The 20,725-nt window shown below is 35.3% G+C and overlaps 1 protein-coding gene across 7 annotated transcripts in view; it reads left to right on the top strand.

Moving 5' to 3' along the window:
- The window catches only part of EXOC5 (exocyst complex component 5), a 62,163-nt gene extending 48,872 nt beyond the window's left edge, over positions 1 to 13,291 (top strand). For 5 of the 7 annotated variants that reach the window (XM_509969.7, XM_009427853.5, XM_003314348.6 and 2 more), the window contains 5 exons: positions 459 to 579; positions 1,833 to 1,919; positions 9,828 to 9,936; positions 10,107 to 10,322; positions 11,090 to 13,291. In XM_509969.7, the coding sequence (XP_509969.2) occupies positions 459 to 579; positions 1,833 to 1,919; positions 9,828 to 9,936; positions 10,107 to 10,322; positions 11,090 to 11,278 (722 nt within the window). In that variant the 3' untranslated portion in view covers positions 11,279 to 13,291. Of the gene's footprint in view, positions 1 to 458; positions 580 to 1,832; positions 1,920 to 9,827; positions 9,937 to 10,057; positions 10,323 to 11,089 lie in introns of all 7 variants that reach the window. The other 2 variants (XR_010150956.1, XR_010150955.1) reach the window with 1 other exon arrangement.
- The last annotated feature ends 7,434 nt before the right edge of the window (positions 13,292 to 20,725 follow it).

The raw sequence follows: 20,725 nt of genomic DNA, 5'->3' as shown, positions 1-20,725 counted from the left end.
AATCTGTAGATAGGACATTTTGAGTATTTTTGAGGAAATAGTGTAGAGCACAGTAAGTGAAATGTGTCAGTTTAGAGATATTACTATGGCAGCAGTATCTAGGATAAAAGGTAAAGAGACTTGAATGAGGAAGACCAATGAGAAAATTATTCGAACTGTTATCAGAGATAAAGAGGCCTGGTTATAAGAAATATGTGGAGGTGTATTCATGGCTCACGTGAATCATGAAGGCTGAGTAGATGGTGAACACTGGGCATAAAAATAACTTTGGATGAGTTTTACTAGTATAAGTTTAAGCTTGATTTTCCTCTTCTGTCCACAGAAGTCATTATTGATGTATTAAAATAGTGGTGTCATTTATTTTATGTTACAGATTTAAAAACCACATTCTTTTTTTCTGTTGCCAAGATGAATTTCTTCAAGGATGATTCTAACATATGTATGCTTTCTGGTTTTAGGAATTCCCTCTTCAGATTCTAGGAATGCAAATCTTTATTTTTTGGACGTTGTGCAACAGGCCAATACTATTTTTCATCTTTTTGACAAACAGTTTAATGATCACCTTATGCCACTAATAAGGTTAGTCAAATTATCTGATTTTCATTGATATTTCAGTGACTATTATAGCATTCTACATAATCTATATATTCTTTCATTAAATTTAAAAAGTACATTTTCACAAAAAATGTCAAACTGGACAAGTGAAATGAAATAAAAATATAAAAGTTCTTAGGAAATAAAACATTAGATACTGTTTCTTCTTGCATTTCTGTTTTCTCTTTCCACTATATTATTAATTTTGGTGTATTTCAAAAGATTTAATCTGTCACAAACCTAAAACTGAAATCTCATGTGAAAGAGGACCTCCAGCTTAGTGAAACTCAGCAAATTTGACATCTTTTAAAAGATCCGATAGACAAAGTCCATGTACCCACTTGTTATAATGTAAAGATACATACAAAAAATTTTGTGAGATTAATGGGACAGATTTTAATGAGGCATTAGAGTAAGGTTTGGTTTATATCTTCATATCAATTTATGTGAACTTATAAAGCATTTGAGAATTAAATAAGATGGTGTATATGTGAACGTGCTTTACAGAATTATCTGTTTAACACTATTATGTAAGAGGAAAAATACTCATATAAAATTTTTTGACATTTTGTTGTAAACATTGATATGCCAAGACTAGTCCAGAAACAGTCTCAAAGATAACAGTCACTTGTAATCCCTGAATCATACTTTGAAAGGAAATTTACTTTTTAAGAGCTGTTATGCCACAAAGCAGAGAATTCACACAATTATTAGGGTTGCCTATTTCTTAATATTTTGAATGTTTTGACATTCTGATAGCATTCAGAAGGCAAATATGGTTGTCTGGTTTTTAAAAGTACAACTGGATTGGCTGTTACCCTCCAAATTTTATAGTATGATTTACTGTATTCTTAAAACTCTGGTGATGATAGTCTATAACTTTTCTTGGTATTACACTAGATATTTGTTTATAAAGAAAACCAAATAATTCCAAAATTTTAAAGTCACATTTATATTCTTGAGAGATGTCTCTTCAGAGATCAAAATAACAAATTTAAGTGGTCCTCTTCCTTCCCTTTTAATCGGTTGTTTTTAGTCTATTATAATGAATTGGGCATAGTGAATGCTAAATAATTACTTTGCTGCTTATATGCTTCTTGGATTTGTTAACAATATTAATGTGTATATATGGATATATTTATAAATGTATATAATGTAATACACATAGGTGTATGAAAAACTTTTAGAAAATATTAGACTATTAATATGATTCTTTTTCCCTTTTAAATATACAATAGCTCTTCTCCTAAGTTATCTGAATGCCTTCAGAAGAAAAAAGAAATAATTGAACAAATGGAGATGAAATTGGATACTGGCATTGATAGGCAAGTTGTTGGTTTTGTATCTTGCATTTTTTTAAATTATAAAAACACCATATTATAGCAGCATGAAAATACTTTGTAGAGAAGGAAAATATTTATCTTAATTCCACCATATTGCTGCGTTTGATTTTATTTTTACATATTGCCTTCATCCTTATTAGAGTGTTGTTTTTATTGGATCCTGAAGTTTTTTACTTTGGACTATCTTGGCATTTAACATGCCTTCCTCACTAAGCTTAATCATTTCTAGCTTTTGATTTAAAGTGAGAAATATGTGACTTTTTCAGTTGAACACTTAGAGGCCATTGTAGGATTATTGATTGTCCTAATTGCAATGTTACTGTGTTTCAAGGAATAGGGAGGCCCACGGAGAGGCAGAGAGACAGGGAAACAGCCATTAACTGGAGTAGTCAGAACACACACTACATTTGTCAATTAGGTTCACTGTCTTATATGGGTATGGTACCCCAAAACAATTAAAATAGTAACATCAAAGATCAGTGATCACAGATCACCATAACAGATTTAGCAGTAATGAAAAAGTTTGAAATATTGTAAGGATTACCAAAATGTGACACAGAAACACAAAGTGAACACATGCTGTTGGAAAAGTGGCACGGATAGACTTGCGTTGCCATAAGCCTGCAACTTGTAAAAAAACAAAACAAACCACAGTATCTGTGAAACACAGTCAAACAAAGCAGAATAAAACAAGGTATGCCTGGATATTCAGAAATGGGGTTGTTGGATCATATAGTAGCTCTGTTTTTAAGTTTTTGAGGAATTTCTGTACTTTTCCTTAATGGCTGTACCAATTTACATCCCCATCAACAGTGTACAAATGTCCTCTTTTACCTGCATTCTTGACAACGCTTGTTATCTATTGCCTTTTTGAAAAGAGCCATCCTAATGGGTGTGAAGTGATAACTGATTGCATTTTCCTGATGACTAGTGATGTTGAGCACCTTTTCATATACCTGTTAGCCATCTGTATGTCTTCTTTCAAAAATTTTTATTCAGGTTCTTTGCCTTTAATCATTGGATCATTTAGTTTTTTGCTATTGAGTTGTTTGAGTTCCTTATATGTTTGGAGTGTTAAACACCTCTGAGATTTATGGTTTACAAATATTTCCTTCCATTTCATAGGCTGTTGATGGTTTTCTTTGCTGTGCGGAAGCTCTTTAGTTTGATGCAGTCTCATTTGTCTTTGTTTCTGTTGCCTGTGCTTTTGAGGCCATATCCAAAAGGTCGTTGCCAACATCAATGTCAAGAAACTTTTTTCTTACGTTTTCTTCTACTAGTTTTATAGTTGTGGGTCTTATATTAAATTTAATCCATTTTGAGTTGGTTTTTTTTGTGTAGAGTATAAGATAAAGGTGTCATTTCATTTTCCTGTGTGTAGATATCCAGTTTTCCAGAACCATTTATAGAGGAGACTATCCTTTCCCTATTGTGTGTTCTTGGCACCCTTGTTAAAGAGCAGTTGACCATAAATGGATGGATTTATTTCTGGGCTCTGTATCCTGTTCCATTGGGCTGTGTATCTGTTTTTATGCCAGTGCCATACTGCATTAATTACTGTAGCTGTATGATATATTTTCTAACCAAGAAGTACGATGCTTCCAGTTTTGTTCTTTCTCAAAATTGCTGTGGCTATTCAGGATTTTTTCTGGTTCCATAAGAATTTTAGTGTTTTTTTTTTTTTCTATTTCTGTGAAAAATGCCTTTGGAATTTTGATTGGGAATGCATTGAATTGCTTTGAGTAGTATGGACAGGTTAACAATACTCTTTCAAGCTCTAAACACGGGATATGTTTCCATTTACTTGTTTCTTTTGGCAGTGTTCTATGGTTTTCAGTGTATAAGTCTTTTACTTCCTTGGTTAATTCCTAAATATTTTATTCTTTTTCATGCTATTGTAAATGGGATTTTTTTTCTTTCTTTTTTGGATAGTTTGCTGATAATGTATAAAAACAACTGATTTTTGTATGATGATTTTCTGTCTTGCAACTTTACTAAATTTGTTTATTAGTTCTATTTTTTGATGGAGTCTTTAGAGTTTTCTCTATCTAAGATCATATCATCTGCAAAGAGACAGTTTTAATTCTTTCTTTCCAATTTAGATGTCTTTTATTTCTTTTTCTTGCCTAACTGCTCTGGCTGGGACATCCACTACTGTGTTGAATAGAAGTAGTGAGAGTGGACATCCTTGTTCTTGTTCTTGATGTTAGAGGAAAAGCTTTGAGCTTTTCACTTTGAGCTTTTCACACTTTGATATTAGTTGTGGGCTTGTCGTATATGATCTTTATTATCTTTAGGTATATTCCTTCAAACCTAATTTGTTTGTAAGTCTTTGTCATGAAAGAGTGTTGAATTTTACCAGAAGCGTTTTTTTTTTTCACATCATCAGACAATTATGTGATTTTTATCCTTCATTCTGTTAATGTGGTCTGTCACATTTATAGATCTGCATATGCTGAACCATCCTTGAATCTCAGGGATAAACTCTGTTTGGTTATGGTGTATGATCCTTTCAGTGTGCTATTGAATTCAGTTTGCTAGTTTTTTTTTTTTACATCTTTATTCATCAGGGATATTGGCCTGTAATTTTCTTTCCTGTATTGTCCTTCTCTGGCTTTGGTATCGCTGTAATGCTGTCTTTGTAAAATGAGTTTGAAAGTGTAATCAGTTCTTCCATTGTTTGAAAAAGTTTGAGAACGATTGGTGTTAATTCTTCTTCTTCTTTTTTTTTTTGAGACGGAGTCTCCCTCTGTTGCCCAGGCTGGAGTCCAGTGGCACGATCTTGGCTCACTGCAACCTCCACCTCCCTGGTTCAAGCAGTTCCCCTGCCTCACCCTCCCAAATAGCTGGAATTACAGGCACACACCACCACACCCAGCTAATTTTTTTGTATTTTTAGTAGAGACATGGTTTTACTGTGTTAGCCAGACTGGTCTTGAACTCCTGACCTCAGGCAGTCCACCCGCCTCAGCCTCCCAAAGTGCTGGGCTTACAGGTGTGAGTCACTGCGCCCAGCCGATTCTTCTCTTCATGTTGGGTAGAATTCACTAGTAAGGCCATCTGGTCCTGGGATTTTTCTGACTTCAGCAGGACCTCTGTCTGTTAATCTCTTCATCTTATGCCAATCTATTATCCTTTTCCTAGCTTTATTTCTTTAGTTATTGTGCTTATATCACTTGGTCCATCTTTTGAATTACTTTCTTGAAATACCCTAAAGTACATTTCCTTCAATCACAACTGTCTTACAGACCCTAACCTCTGATAGATGCAGTCTCTTTTATTCCCATAACTGGTTGACTCCTCACTGTTGGAGAATATCACATAACATGTACGTTATTGGTACCACTGCAAATCTATGCTCTCATTTCTCAGTTGGATCTTTAGTACTGCTTATCCATCCTTCTGATTGTCCTTACACTGTGAGACTCAGTGTTGCTCCTACCTGTTTTTCCCAACCTTGGCCATTCTTCATAAGTTCCCTATCTCCACCGGAAGCATTCTGTACGCATTCAGCACCCCTAATCCAAAAATCCAAAATAAAAATGCTTCAAAATTTGAAACTTGAAACTTTTTGAGTGCTGACATTACCCTACAAGTGGAAAATTTTACACCTGACCTCATGTGACAGGGCACAGTCAAAATACAGATGCACAGCACACGGTTTATTTGAGTATCCACAAGGGAAAAAAGACCCACCCAACCCTCTTCAGCTGTGATAAATATTTTCTGTGCATGTCCAAATCCCCCCCTACAACAAGCATGCCTACAAAGAATAATAAAATGGCATGTGTGTAGGCTGGACATGCCAATGGTAGGTGGCTCACAATGCCCCACGTGCAGCCAAGACCTGTGTGTGTGCTTTTTTTTCTCCTTATTCTGTGCTCTGTGGTATAAAGATGTTGTGGAATCTCAAAAAGGCCTACAGATACCCCTGAGGTTAACAGTGATAAGAACAAGAGGAAACTTTATGTTTATCTTTTTGTTTGTTTTTGTTTTTTGAGGTGGAGTCTCACTCTGTCGCCCAGGCTGGAGTGCAGTGGTGTGATCTTGGCTGTCTTCAATCCATGCCTCCTGGGTTCAAGCGATTCTCCTGCCTCAGCCTCCCGAGTAGCTGGGACTACAGGTGCGCGCCACCATGCCCAGCTAATTTTTTGTATGTTTAGTGGAGACAGGGTTTTGCCATGTTGGCCAGGCTGGTCTCAAACTCCTGGCCTCAAGTGATCCACCCACCTCAGCCTCCCAAAGTGCTGGGATTACAGGCGTGAACTACTGTACTCAGCCTGTTTATCTTTAAAATTTTTTTGGTGGCCAGGCACAGTGGCTCAGTCTCGAACTGAGACCACCCTGGCCAACATGGTGAAACCCCATCTCTACTAAAAATACAAAAATTGGTCGGGCATGGTGGCAGGAGCCTGTAATCCCAGCTACTCGGGAGGCTGAGGCAGGGGAATTGCTTGAACCTGGCAGTCAGAGGTTGCAGTGAGCCAAGATCACGCCACTGCACTCCAGACTGGGTAACAGGAGCAGAACTGTGTCTCAAAAAAATAAATAAATATATAAAAATAAAAAAAAATTTGTTTAGAGATATGATCTTGCTCTGTTACCCAGGCTGGTGTGCAGTGGCGCAATCATAGTTCACTGCAACTTTGAACTCCTGGGTTCACCTCAGCTTCTTGAGTAGCTAGGACCACAGCTGCACACCACCATACCCAGCCATTTTTTTTTTATATGTAGAGATAGGGTCTCATTATGTTGCCCAGGCTGTTCTTGAATTCCTGGGCTCAAGTGATCCTCCCACTTCAGCCTCACAAAGTGCTGGGATTACAGGTGTGAGTCACCATGCCTAGCAGCACTTACGTTTATCAAAGCTGCTGGACAAACAGGATGGCGGTGTAAGTGTGTGAAATGTCTTACAGAAGAGTATGGTATTGGAATGACCACCATATATTACCTGAAGAAACAGAAGGAGAAACTCTGTGCTGAAAGTGATGAACAGAAGTTAATGAAAAATATAAAAACACTGCATAAAGTTAAAAGTGAAGGTCTTGATTATGTATCGAAAGAGTGGATCTGTCAGCATTGCAATGAATACATTGCTACTTAATGGTATGGTGATCATGAAACAAGCAAAGATCTATCATGATGAATTGAAAATGGAAGGGAATCGTGGCTGTTCAATGGGCCGTTTGCCAAAAGTTAAGAACAGACACAGCGTTATGTTTTTAAAGGTTTGTTGTGATAAAGCATCTGCTGGTCATGAAGCAGCAGAGAAATTCCTTAATGAGTTTGCCAGGGTTGTTGCTGATGAAAATATGGTGTGAGAATAAGTCTATAATGTTGATGAAACACCACTATTTTGGCATTACTGCCCCAAGAAGACACTGACAATACAGGTGATAAGATGGCTCCTACAGAAATTGAGGATGCCAAGGACAGAGTAACTGTGCTAGAGTGTGCTAATGCAGCAGGCATGTATAAGTGTAAGCTTGCTGTAATAGGCTAAAGCTTGCATCTTCATTGTTTCAAAGGAGGGAATTTCTTGTTGGGTCCACCGTTATGCTAACAAAAAGGCATGGATAACCAGGGATGTCTTTTCTGATTGGTTTTACAAACATTTTATACTAGTGGCTTACACATACTGCAGGGAAGCTGGACTGGATAACAACTACAAGATTTTGTTATTCCTTGACAACTGTTCGTGTCATACTCTTTCCCAATGTGACTTTATTCAGTCTTCTGACCAAGGTTTCTTTAGATCAATGAAGAGTAAATATAGAAACACTTTCTTGGGTGGGCATGGTGACTCAGGCCTATAATCCCAACACTTTGGGAGGCTGAGGCAGGAGGATCACTTGAGCCCAGGAGTTTGGGACCAGCCTAAGGCAACATAGTGAGACCCTGTCTCTACACACAAAAAATTTAAGAATTAGACAGGTGTTCTGGCATGTGCCTGTAGTCCCAGCTACTCAGGAGGCTGAGGTAGGTGGATCACTTGAGCCTGGTAGGTCCAGGCTGCAGTGAGCAATCATCACACTGCATTCCAGCCTGGTGATGGAGTGAGACCCTGTCTCAGAACACTTTTTTTTTGGAGACAGAGTCTTGCCCAGGCTGGAGTGCAGTGATGCCATCTCAGCTCACTGCAACTTCATCTTCCCGGGTCAAGCAATTCTTCTGCCTCAGCCTCCTGAGTAGCTGGGACTACTGGCACCCACCACCATGGCTGGCTAATTTTTGTATTTTTAGTAGAGACGGGGTTTCACCATGTTGGCCAGTCTGGTCTCGAACTCCTGCCCTCAAGTGATCCTCCCACCTCGGCCTCTTAGAACACTTTCTTGAACAGCATACTAGCAACGGTGAACAGAGGCAGGAGTATGGAAGGTTTTCAGAATGAGCTGAGCATGAAAGATGCTGTATATGCTGTTGCCAATGCTTGGAACACAGTGACTAAAGACAGTTATGCATGCCTGGCACAACCTCTGGCCTTCAACTATGTTCAGTGAAGAGGATGAACAAGGTGGTGACTTTGAAGATTTCGATATTTCAAGTGAGAAAAAAGTGACGTCTGACTTCTTACATATACAAAAAATAATACATTTAGAGTCCATCAGTAAGTTGGATGAAGTGAATATCAAAAGAATTTTTTAACATCAGTGAGACTCCAGTTGCTCATTCATGGACTGGTAGTGAAATAGCCAAAATGGTTCCAAATCAAGGTGACTGTGATAATAGTGACAAGGTAACGTTGCTAACACTGCAGAAAAAATGCCTATAGATTACATGGTGAAAATGTGCAATGGACTTATTAAAGGTACAGCAGTGTACATTCATAACAGAACAATAAGTCATATCAGTTTACAAAATCAAACAGAGACTTCTAAGACAAAAACCATTATTAATGAGGCAGATAACTCCAGAGGAAACTTTTAAGAAGCCATCCAGCAGAATATCTCCTCATCCAAAGAGGTCCTGCTTTCTGGTCTCTCAATTGCTTCTGTTGTTTCTTGTCACCTAAAAAAATAAAATATAGGATAGAGTAACCTTTTCATGAAAGCACAGCATGGTAGGTGGAGACTGAAAACCTGCTACATTGTTGTTGTTTAACAGGCAAACAGGTATTGTGGTGATGTTACTGTGCTGTTTGGTTACCTTAAATATCTTATTTTTTCTCTGTATGAATGACATGTCATCTTTTTTACTGTTAAGTACTTATGTGTGAGTGAGTATAAGAAAATGATTGCTTATTGGTAGCATATAAATTCAGAGTCAGGAGTGATGGAAATGCCAGACAGCCACGGATTGTCCACATGGGTGTCTGAGATAGTGACATCTATGCTTTCTGATGGCTCAATGAACATAAACATTTCATGTACAAAACTATTAAAATATTTTATAAAATTACTGTCAGTCTACATGTATAAGATATATATGAAACATAGATGAATTTTGTGTTTAGAATGGGTCCCATCCCCAAGATATCTTATTATGTATGTACAAATATTCCAAAATCTGAAAAATTTCAAAATCCAAAACACTTCTGGTCCCAAGAATTTTGAGAAAGGGATACTCAACTTGTATATGGTTTTGCCTTTGAAAATCCTTAGTTGTTAAGGAATTAAATTAATGACAGACTTCTGAGATCTTTGAATCTTGAAGTATTGCACAAAGAATTTTTGCCCTCTGTTTTGAGCAGACAGATAATAAAACCAAGAGCTCTTTCGTATTAAGACCTAGAGCTGACTTTTTCTAATATCTAAAGTTTACCAATAGTAAAAGAGTTTTATGGTGATAGGAAATCAAATAACTGATTTAATTTAGCATAAATAATATAATTAAACATAAACATAGAGTAAGTTAGATGGGTTAAAGAATGTTGTATTCTCAATTCTCTAGGACATTAAATTGTATGATTGGACAGATGAAGCATATTTTGGCTGCAGAACAGAAGAAAACAGATTTTAAGCCAGAAGATGAAAACAATGTTTTGATTCAATATACTAATGTGAGTAAAATCATTCAGTTTGTTAATACTTTGTTAACATTTTCATTGGTGTATCCTACTGTGCCCTAGATTTTTTTCTTTTATACTTAAAGATTAATGAGAAACTGTATTTCCTCTTTAGCTAAGCTGGTATACATTCCTGTGTAATGAGTGTAGAAAAACTTTTATAGGCCTGTGTAAAAGTCTGTGCTTACGTAAGAAAACAAGTGGAGAAGATTAAAAATTCCATGGATGGGAAGAATGTGGACACAGTTTTGATGGAACTTGGAGTACGTTTTCATCGACTTATCTATGAGCATCTTCAACAATATTCCTACAGTTGTATGGGTGGCATGTTGGCAATTTGTGATGTAGCCGAATATAGGAAGTGTGCCAAAGACTTCAAGGTATGGTGTACACAAAAACATCAAACTTGCAAATAGGCCCAGGAGCATAAGTCAGATTATTAAAAATCATTATTTACTTATAATTAGTGAAAGGTTTATAACTTTTGTTGATATTGTATGAGATAGATTATCACATTCTACCTGAAACAGTGTTGTTCCAATTATTATTTTTTTTAATTTTAAATTTTAAATTTTTATTTATTTTTTTTCCAAAGAGTTTCATGATGTTGCCCAGGCTGGTCTCTTACTCCTGGGCTCAAGTGATCTGCTGCCTCAGCTTCCCAAAGTGCTGGGTTTACAGGAATGAGCCACCACATCTGGCCCATATATTTAATATTAAACCCATTTTTGCTTTATGGTGTATTTTCAGTTCCACAGTCTTTGACTTATTGACATCCATGACTAATGTTATATATGTCACACATTAGGAAAATAATGTTGTCTTCATTTATGTCCCCCTGAATATTTCTGTAACATTTAAATTATGAAAAATGCTGTATGTTAATAACTAGTTTTAGTCCTCCGAAGTATATATGATTGTTACTATTGAAGAGAATTGACACATGAATCTTTTTGAAATATAGCAAGTTTATTTAACTACTGAAATCTTTAAGTTTTAATGCATTGTGATCTTTAAAAAATTCTAATATGTTGAACTTCACCCACACTAGTAAGTCCCACCTGACAGTATGTAAAAAGTTACAAGCTAATTGTAAAACTGGAAATTGTTTTGTTTCAATGTTACTTTTTTTCTTCTCTCAATTCAGATTCCAATGGTATTACATCTTTTTGATACTCTGCATGCTCTTTGCAATCTTCTGGTAGTTGCCCCAGATAATTTAAAGCAAGTCTGCTCAGGAGAACAACTTGCTAATCTGGACAAGAATATACTTCACTCCTTCGTACAACTTCGTGCTGATTATAGATCTGCCCGCCTTGCTCGACACTTCAGCTGAGATTGAATTTACAAAGGAATTCAGTGTCAGTTCCTTTACAGAGGAATGTCTTATACTTCAGCAGCCCTCGGTTGATAGAAAGCACAGGAGATACCTTATGACACAGCCAACATTTTGTGAAACAATGACTGGAACAAAACAGCAGCCATACTTACCTTTGAGGTTTTATTTAAAGTTTGGATACCACTAGCTATATTTTGCTTTTTTCCCCTCACATTGAATTTTAATTCCATTCTTGAATGTAGAAATTTCAGATTCTCTAAAACTACATGTCACTGTTTTTATCCTAGAAAATGTTGCTGTCAGAAGGCAAAGGAAATGTTACCAGTGTTTTCGGTTCTTGTACTTTTAACATATTCCATTTAGAAATTTTGCCATTCTGTTTTCCATTAATAATAGGTGAAATACAGGAAAACTACATTTGTTATTCCTCAGTTTTTAATGACCTTTTCAGCATCAATTGTTAATCAGATTATTTTAGGTTTTCGTAAATAATTTTTTTGCCTCTTTCAAAAGGTTAACAATTAAGCATACTTTCTGCAGTTGGTTGATTGGATTTTTTTCTGAGGTACAGCTTAATACTAGTCCAAAAAATGTCATAAACTGAACTAAAATGATGAAATATTTTATGTAGACATTAGGAGTGGATCGGAATACTTCTGCTTTCTGGGTAAAACTTAAAAGTTTACTATTTCTTATTTGGTAAATAGATTTTAAGCCAATTCTAGTAAGAAATTAATAAAACTACCTTATTTTGTATTTCACTTAAGGTGGAGGACCTTAACTAAAGGACCATATTTATTCATTATTTTAATATAAGGGAAGTGAAAAAAAGTGAGGTATAGTCTAAATGGTGCATATAAGAAATACTGACAGTGTTTAGCAACATGCAGCCCTTTAAGATTTCTGTCGTAATGCTAAACTTGAATAAGATGGAATGGCTGAACATGTGGTTAGTCTTTTATTTTAAGAAGAATTGAGAATTGATAGATTTGGAGATGAGCTTTGCAAAGGCTGTTTGCTTTTCATGTCTATAGGTCTGTCATTGTCCTTTTTCAAAGCATTTCTGAAGTTATTCCTACTTGGATATAGTTAATGGAATTGGCTTAATTTGATGACATAATAAATCACTTATAAAATTTTAAATATCAAGTGAAAATTTAGAAAGGCTATTACTATTCTATAAACCTTATAAACTTGCTCTGGGAGAATGCATTCTAAATTATATATAGTGTTTCAGCTCCCATTGTGGTGTTCATAGTCTTCTAGGAACAGATAAACTTAAGTATTCAATTCACTCTTGGCATTTTTTCTTTAATATAGGCTTTTTAGCCTATTTTTGGAAAACTGCTTTTCTTCTGAGAACCTTATTCTGAATGTCATCAACTTTACCAAACCTTCTAAGTCCAGAGCTAACTTAGTACTGTTTAAGTTACTATTGACTGAATTTTCTTCATTTTCTGTTTAGTCCAGTGTTACCAAGGTAAGCTAGGGAATGAAGTATACCAACTTCTTTCAGAGCATTTTAGGACATTATGGCAGCTTTAGAAGGCTGTCTTGTTTCTAGCCAAGGGAGAGCCAGCTCAGGTTTTGGATACTAGAGAAAGTCATATGCTTGTACTATTGCCATTTTAGAAAGCTCTGATGTGAATTCAAATTTTACCTCTGTTACTTAAAGCCAACAATTTTAAGGCAGTAGTTTTACTGGCCATTTAAGCTCTTTGTACAGTGTCAATTTGTAAAAAAGAAAAAACGAAAAAAAATCTCAAATAAAACATGAGATAACATTTTAAGACTTCCAAATCAGAGAAGTGCTTCAAATTATTTTGTTTGGATTAATTTTTAAAATGTAAAGCATATACTTGTTGCTTAGTTATTTTGTTGATTATTTTCATGTTTGAGTTCTGTGCAATATTTTCTATTATGTCCGTTGATAGGACAGTGACAAAATTCGTAAGTGAATACTTAATTTAAAAGTGTTAACATTAATGCTCAATAAACAAATTCCCTGCAGTTGTTTTTTTTATTTCACTCTTTTTATATTTTAGAGCCATCCATCCTGAATTTTATAAATGATTTTTTATTTAAAAATTTGAGATTTTTAAAATTTTTCACAGCACAGGTCTTCTCATTTTCTTTTTTAGCAAAAAATACTTGACTATATAAGCAAGACTGGAAATTTATCCTAAACAGATGATCTTTCTCTGAGGGAAAAAAAAAAATGTGTCATGTGAGGCAATATGCATTCTTTGTATTCTGATTTTTTAAGTGTTTTCATATTTATAGCCATCACAAAATTTTGCCCAAAGTGTATGGCTCAGAAGAGATGATCAATAACTAAAATGTTTTTCGTTTTGCACATGGTAAAATTTTAGGTAGAGAGTGGAGCTTTGTATAATTGGTAACTTTAACCAACATTTACGTAAGTACGGTCTTTGCAGTATTACACAATACCGCATGAGCTAATATGCAGTATTTAGGTAATGCATTGAATGAAGTTGAAAATATGCTCTTAACACACTGTGCATTGTTTTTCTAAAATTGAGAAATATCTGAAATACAGAATACGAATTTAATAAAGGAAGCCTACCTTATGTAAATTATGATGTTGAAAATGACAGTCAACCAGAGTAGATGAAGTGTCCTTATGAAGAATTATTAAATAGTAGCTGGATGGATCTTTAGATGGATGACCACCTGACCATTCCAGGACAATTTTTGGTCCCATTTTGAGGATTGCCATAGTTGCAAGTCCTTAGGATCTTCCTTGTTTTAAAAAACTGTCAAAGTAGGTTAAATTAAAATCTAATTTAAATTAGGTTAATTTATATTACATTGTAGATCATTCTTTTTTTCCCCCTCTTTCACTTCTAAATATTTTGCTTTCTAAGTACTAGCCTTCTGGTTCACAGTGAAATAATTTAATTATCAATCAGTAGATTGATTCCAAGTGGAGAATTCACTGCTTCCCTAAAATGCGTTTTTCTTACCTGTAATGGTGAATATTTACAAGGATCTGGATAAAGAGATTTTGATTTTTGAAATGCCACAAAACCCCTTAAAGTGGTCAAGTACCTAAAGTAGTGGCTAAGGCATGCTTGAACTGTGTTTGAGAGACAGCAGTTCAGTCAGTACATGATTTGTTGGTGACTAACAAAGCTCACATCTGGGAGATTAACTTTTTTTAACGCAAAAATATTCTGCACATTACCCATATATTGTTGAATTTTACATACAAAGCATTTTGTGCTTTCATTCAATTAGTTTAACTATATTCAGTTTCTGTATTATTTCTCTCTGATCTATCCTGTAATACATTATTATATACTTTAGAAGAAAAGATCAGTTCATATTGTTAGACTGAATAATTCTACATGAAGTTAAAAGTTAGCAATTTAAAAAATTTTGCTGCATAATAAAGATAATTATAGTTACATGTATTGATTTAAGTCTCACACACTGTGCTAATAAGTCCTTTGCACATATTGTTGGATTCTAGAGCAACCCTAGGATTTGGGTACTATTATTTCCATTTGACAGATGAAAAACCTAATGCATAGAAAGGTAAGTAGACCAGTCAAGGTCTACAGCTAGTAAAATGCTCAGATTGAAACCTAAATCTTTTCTCACTCACTTTTAGGTTCTATATGCTATTCTCCTTACGTAACGTTAAATAGATCCTTTAGTTTGATAGGTTCATTAGTTTTGCTTAATCGTTGCTTCCAATATGATTTTTATTGTAGTATTTATATTACAAAGTTGGCATACAGGGTCAATATCTAATTTACTGTTGTGTTTTTCTTAATATGTTCAATGTATGGTCATACTTTTTAAATTTGATTTTTTAAATTTTATAAGTGGTCATGAAATTTTAATGTTAAGTTTGTACCTAATAGAAATATGTCTATCACAAATCTTTATTGGTGTTATTTTATATACTTTTCCAGCTTGATAATTTTCACAATAGAAAGAGACCAAATATTTTGTACTATATTTTGTGACATAGAAGTAAATGACAACTCTACCTTGGAAGATATGAAGAAATCAGTGTTTTTATGTTCAAAAACTATTTTAAATGTCATAGGCTTGCCAATTGTGTTAACTGTTTAGTACATTGGTAGTTTTTAAATGACTAATGCTGGAGTGAAAATGTAAGGCAAAATATTTAGTATATTAACAGTAGATAGTCATTTTCATGTAATCAGAATTGCATGTTAAGGGTTTTAAAAGCTGTCATAACTCTTACCTTTTATTTTTACCAGTGATCAATCATTTCTCTTTACAAATTTAGGGAGGAAACAACTGTTCAAATGTATAGGGGACAGAAACCTGACATTTAGAGAACAGAAATTTTAATTGCCAAATTAGAGCAGCTAGGCTGCCCCTGGGCTTAACAAAATTCCTATTTTTGAACTAGACCCGAGGTATTTTATCATTATTATTTGATAGGTACCATTAACCTTTGTTTTGTGATTATCGACTTTTGGGGGGGAAAGATGAGTAATTAAACACACTCGCCCATTTTCTAAGTGGTTTAGAAGGTTGCAGTCTGCCTCACCATACAAAGCCAGTTTAAATAGGAATATATCACATCATGCTTCACACAGCAGTCAACCTCAGAGGAAAGTCATTTATTCAGAAGGCATAGATTTTGCTAGACAGCAGTGATGCATTACAAATATATAATTATTTGCACTAATATTTGAGCAGGTGGAATGGATTAGAACATGGTCAACATTATGCTGCTGATAACATGTATTTTTCTATATTAATATGTACTGTGCAACATGTATTAAAATTGTCAATAATTCATTTTAGCCAAGATACTAATATTTATATTACTGTGTTTAAGAGACAGTATCCAACTGAGCCACTTTTAATTTATAAGTCTGAAACTGGAATTAAGTTTACTTTCAAAAATCACTTAAATTACTTTATAATCAGTGAAAGGTCAGTAAAATGTAGAATTATAAGTGCCTAGTGACTTAATAGGAGGAAATATGGAGGGTTAAGGAAGGAAGTAGGAACCTGGAATAAGAAAGCTAAGTTTCATTTATAGTTCCAATGAGTGACTTTCTTTGTTTTCACCACTGGGAATCTTAAATGAAGAAAGTGTCATATCCCTTCCAGTTATCTTTATGTTAATAAACTAAGTGAAGTTTGGATAGAACTAACAAAGAAATTAGTCTCCAATGGTGGACTTCCAGAGTTTTGAGATTAAACTTTGAGAGGTGAGAAGCCTTCCTGATGCCCCTGTAATCTTAAATTGGCAGGTGCCTCTAAGTGAGGCCATCCCTCTTTGCCTGCCTATCATTTTAATCTTTATACTGTAACTGGTTCCTTTCAACTCTGGCCTTTTATTGTAGCACTTTTATCAAGTCTGCAGCTTCCCAGCTACTTGGGAGGCTGAGGTGGGAAGAACACTTGAACCTAGGAGTTCAAGACCACTCTGGGCAACATAGTGAGTCCCTGTTTTTAGAAAAATAAATATAACCTTTAGCTTTTTGCTATAGAAAATATCCAAATAGAGTCTGGACAATGCTGGATGTAAAGAAAACTGTGAAGCTACCTCTAAGCATATTGTTTGTGAATACTGTGTACCATTTAGAGGATAACATGGGGGATTCACATGAAGTTATGTGAAAATATTTTATAAGGAATAATACCTAAGTGCCTCTCTTACAGTTCTCCAGTAGAATGTATTTTCAATTTTTGCCACAAGGGGGAGAAGTTATTTTTATAGTAATATGTACGTTTTTTTATTTTAAAAATAGAATTCACACAACTTTACAGCATCTATGAACATTTTGCTATCCCAATTATGTGTGTGTGTGTGCATGTGTGTAAACAAGATTCTGAAAGTCTTGCATGAGAAAAATTTCAAAGGAAATTAATAACAAAACCAAAACAGTTTTGAAGAACGTGCACAGTGGACACAGGAATTGAACAAAGTTTACCATGATTAACATTATGTTTTCTTATATATCACATTGAATTCCTTTATCAACTCTAATAAGAATCTACTGATTAGTGTTCTACATTCTGCTTTTTAAAGAAAAATTTTTGAAACAATCAGACTTAACAGAAGGGTTGTAAATACTGTACAAATAAAATTTTTCCCTTTTGAGAATAAGTCGCTGTCATGATGCTGCATCACCCTCCAATACTTTTGTATTTCCAAGAAGAAAGAATGCTTCAGTATAACTACAATACATGAAAATTGGGAAGTTAACATTGACATATTACTACTATCTAATCCTCAGACACCAGTCGTTTTACTAGCTGTCCTAATTCCTTTTAAGGATCTCAGTTCAAAATCATGTGTTGCTTTAGGTTGTAGTGTCTCTAGTCTCATTCATTCTGACACAGTTCCACAGTCTTTCCTTGACTTTTGTGACTCTGGACATTTTTATAGATTATAGGGTAGTTACTTTGTAAAACACCCCTACATTTGGATTTCTGTTTCCCCGTAATTAGATTCTGGTTGTGCTTTTTGGCAGACATACCATGGATGCAACTCTCTGTTATTGTTGCATCCTATCACATAGTACACAATTTCAATTTGCCCCATTTCTGATGATGTTCATTTTTATCACTTTCTTAAGGTACTATTTACCAGGCTTCTCCACTTTAAAACTATTACTTTTCCCTTTGTAAATATTTTGGAGGTAGATACATATTAATAGATACAGACATATATAGGTCCCCCTTATTTATTTATTTGGAGACAGAGTCTCGCTCTGTTGCCCAAGCTGGAGTGCGGTGGCGTGATCTCAGCTCACTGCAACCTCTGCCTCCTGGGTTCAAGCGATTCTCCCACCTCAGCCCCCCAAGTAGCTAGGACTACAGGCACATGCCACCATGCCTGGCCAATTTTTCTATTTGTAGTAGAAATGGGGTTTTGCCGTGTTGGTCAGGCTGGTGTCAAACTCCTAGCCTTAAGTGATCTGCCCACCTCAACCTCCCAAAGTCCTGGGATTACAGGTGTGAGCCACCTTAACCAGCCATCCTTTATATATATATATATATAATATAAATATATATAAAAATATATGTATATGTGTGTGGTGTGTGTGTATATATATACATGTGTGTGTATATACACGTGTGTTTATACACGTGTGTGTGTATATACTAATCAGAATTCTCTTGATATCACTATGTATTCATAGTTTTCTGTTCAACTAATTATAATCTGTCATTTTACCAAATCTCAAATTATCCCAAATTTGGTCAGAAGTAGCCTCTTCAGGTTGTCTCCTGTGTCGTTTTGGCATGTTCCCATCATTTTTACAGCACTTTATTCTGGGCACAACAGGATTTTCCAAGTTCATCTTGTACTTGCCTTGCCCCAGCTCTGGAATCAGCCATTCCTCCACCTTTTAGTGAAATTGGCAGTTAGAAATCAAGATTTGTGCATGAGATGTGCTTATTATTATTGAGATGTCTCACCCTACTCTTTCTCAATAGATAATGCTAGGGGGCTTTATGTGTGCATACACACACACACACACTCACGCCTATTTTAAATATACACCCTCACCCATGCTCCCCTCTGCAACATCTTCCTCACCTCACTTGAGCTTCCATACTCCATACTGGGCTTCCCCTCTCTCAGGAGGAGACCATCCTCATCTCACATAGCTCTTGAAGTTTTGGCTTTAGGACCAAATTGAGGGAATAAGAATGGTCATTGCAGAAATCATGTAAAAATTTTAAAATATTAAATTTAAAAATTACAATTTTATCACGCAGAAACAACTATTTTTGGTGGAAGTTTTTTTTTTTTTTTTTTTTAATGTAGTGAGCAAATTAGTAAAGCTGAATTGAGGAGGGGGTAAAGTGTTATGCCCAAGACACAGAACTTACATTTTGAAAGAATTAAATTTGAAATGCATACCGTATGTTTTCTATTATACAATCTCCTTGCTACTGTAATTGCTATTTAATAAGAGTGCATCAGAGAAACTGTATGAATGGAAACCTGACCATTAAGCTCTGAATACCAATAGGATATTTTTACTAATAAAGTTCAAAGGAAAAATGATCATACAATTGTTGTTTTTGTAGGCCATTAAAAAATATATATGCTAAGAAGGATAGACTTCATGTGAGAAAGGAGTCTCTGGGCTGGATCTATTATAATAGATGTTACAATAAACAATGTGAAATAGGAGTCAAATGGAGGCACAAAGAAGTTAAATAACTTCACCAAAATTATATATCTAAAAAGTAATAGAATTCAAACTTACATCCTTAGGCTTCTATAGCCTATGTTTTAACCACTTTGCTCTGTTACCTCTAAGAAGATTTCATAAAAGAGGTCACATTTCAGCTGAGCTTTAAAAAGGCAAGTAGCATTTCATCAGTGGTGGAGGAGAAGGGGAATTCTAGGCAGAAGTAACTTATACTTGCAGGGTGTGGAGGCATGAGTCACTGGTATATCACTGAATGGAAAAACTGCTGTGTGAGTAGAGCTCAATGTGTGGGGTCCATCAAAAAGGGCAAGTTAAAACGAATATTTGGATTGGGGTTAGCTTATTTAGAGCCTTTAGGCCGGGCGTGGTCGCTCATGCCTATAATCCGAGCACTTTGGGAGGCCAAGGCGGGTGGATCACTTGAGGTCAGGAGTTCGAGACCAGCCTGGCCAACATGGTGAAACCCCGTCTCTACAAAAATACAAATGGCGGGTGCCTGTAATCCCAGCTACTCGGGAGGCTGAGGTGGGAGAATCGCTTGAACCCAGGAGGCGGAGGTTGCAGTGAGCCGAGATTGTGCCATTGCACTCCAGCCTGGGTGACAGAGCAAAACTTAGTCTCAAAAACAAAGTCTTTAAAATGGTATCCCAATTAATTTAGGCTTTATCATAAAACCAGAAAACTATTGAGAATTAAGTAAGTGAATGACATGAACAATTCTGTGTTTTAGAAAAAGATAACTGGTCAGAATGTATGCAGTGGACTAAAGGAGAAAAGAGGGCAGAAACCAGGCTACTGCATTAATCTGGTGAAAGGCTGAACTGGGGGAGTAGCACAGGAATGAAGAGGAGGTGATGGATTCAGGGAATATTTGGAAGATTAAACCAATAGGACTTATTAATTGTTGCTTTATTAGATGTGGGGGGTAAGCAAGAAAAGGAATCAAAGATGATTCCGAGATTCTTAGTTTACATATCTTGGTGAATACCAACACTATGGACTTAAAATATATACATTAGGAAAAGTAGGTCTAGGAGGAATGCCACTGACTACTGAAAGAACATCTCTTTTGCCAGAACTTGGTTCAGGTCATGCAAAAAATTTAAACTTCATAATCTGCTAGAAGTTGTGGCAGGAGAAAAAAAACTCCATCTATGGCTTTGAAAATAGGAGAATGATTTTTAAATTTTAATGGTATGTAATTTGATTTTTATATGTAATTGTTTGCATTGTTTTTTACTTAAAGCAA

This window comes from Pan troglodytes, chromosome 15 (assembly GCF_028858775.2).
Source record: "Pan troglodytes isolate AG18354 chromosome 15, NHGRI_mPanTro3-v2.0_pri, whole genome shotgun sequence".
NCBI classification, from domain to species: domain Eukaryota; kingdom Metazoa; phylum Chordata; class Mammalia; order Primates; family Hominidae; genus Pan; species Pan troglodytes.
This window is presented reverse-complemented; position numbering and strand designations above follow the sequence as displayed.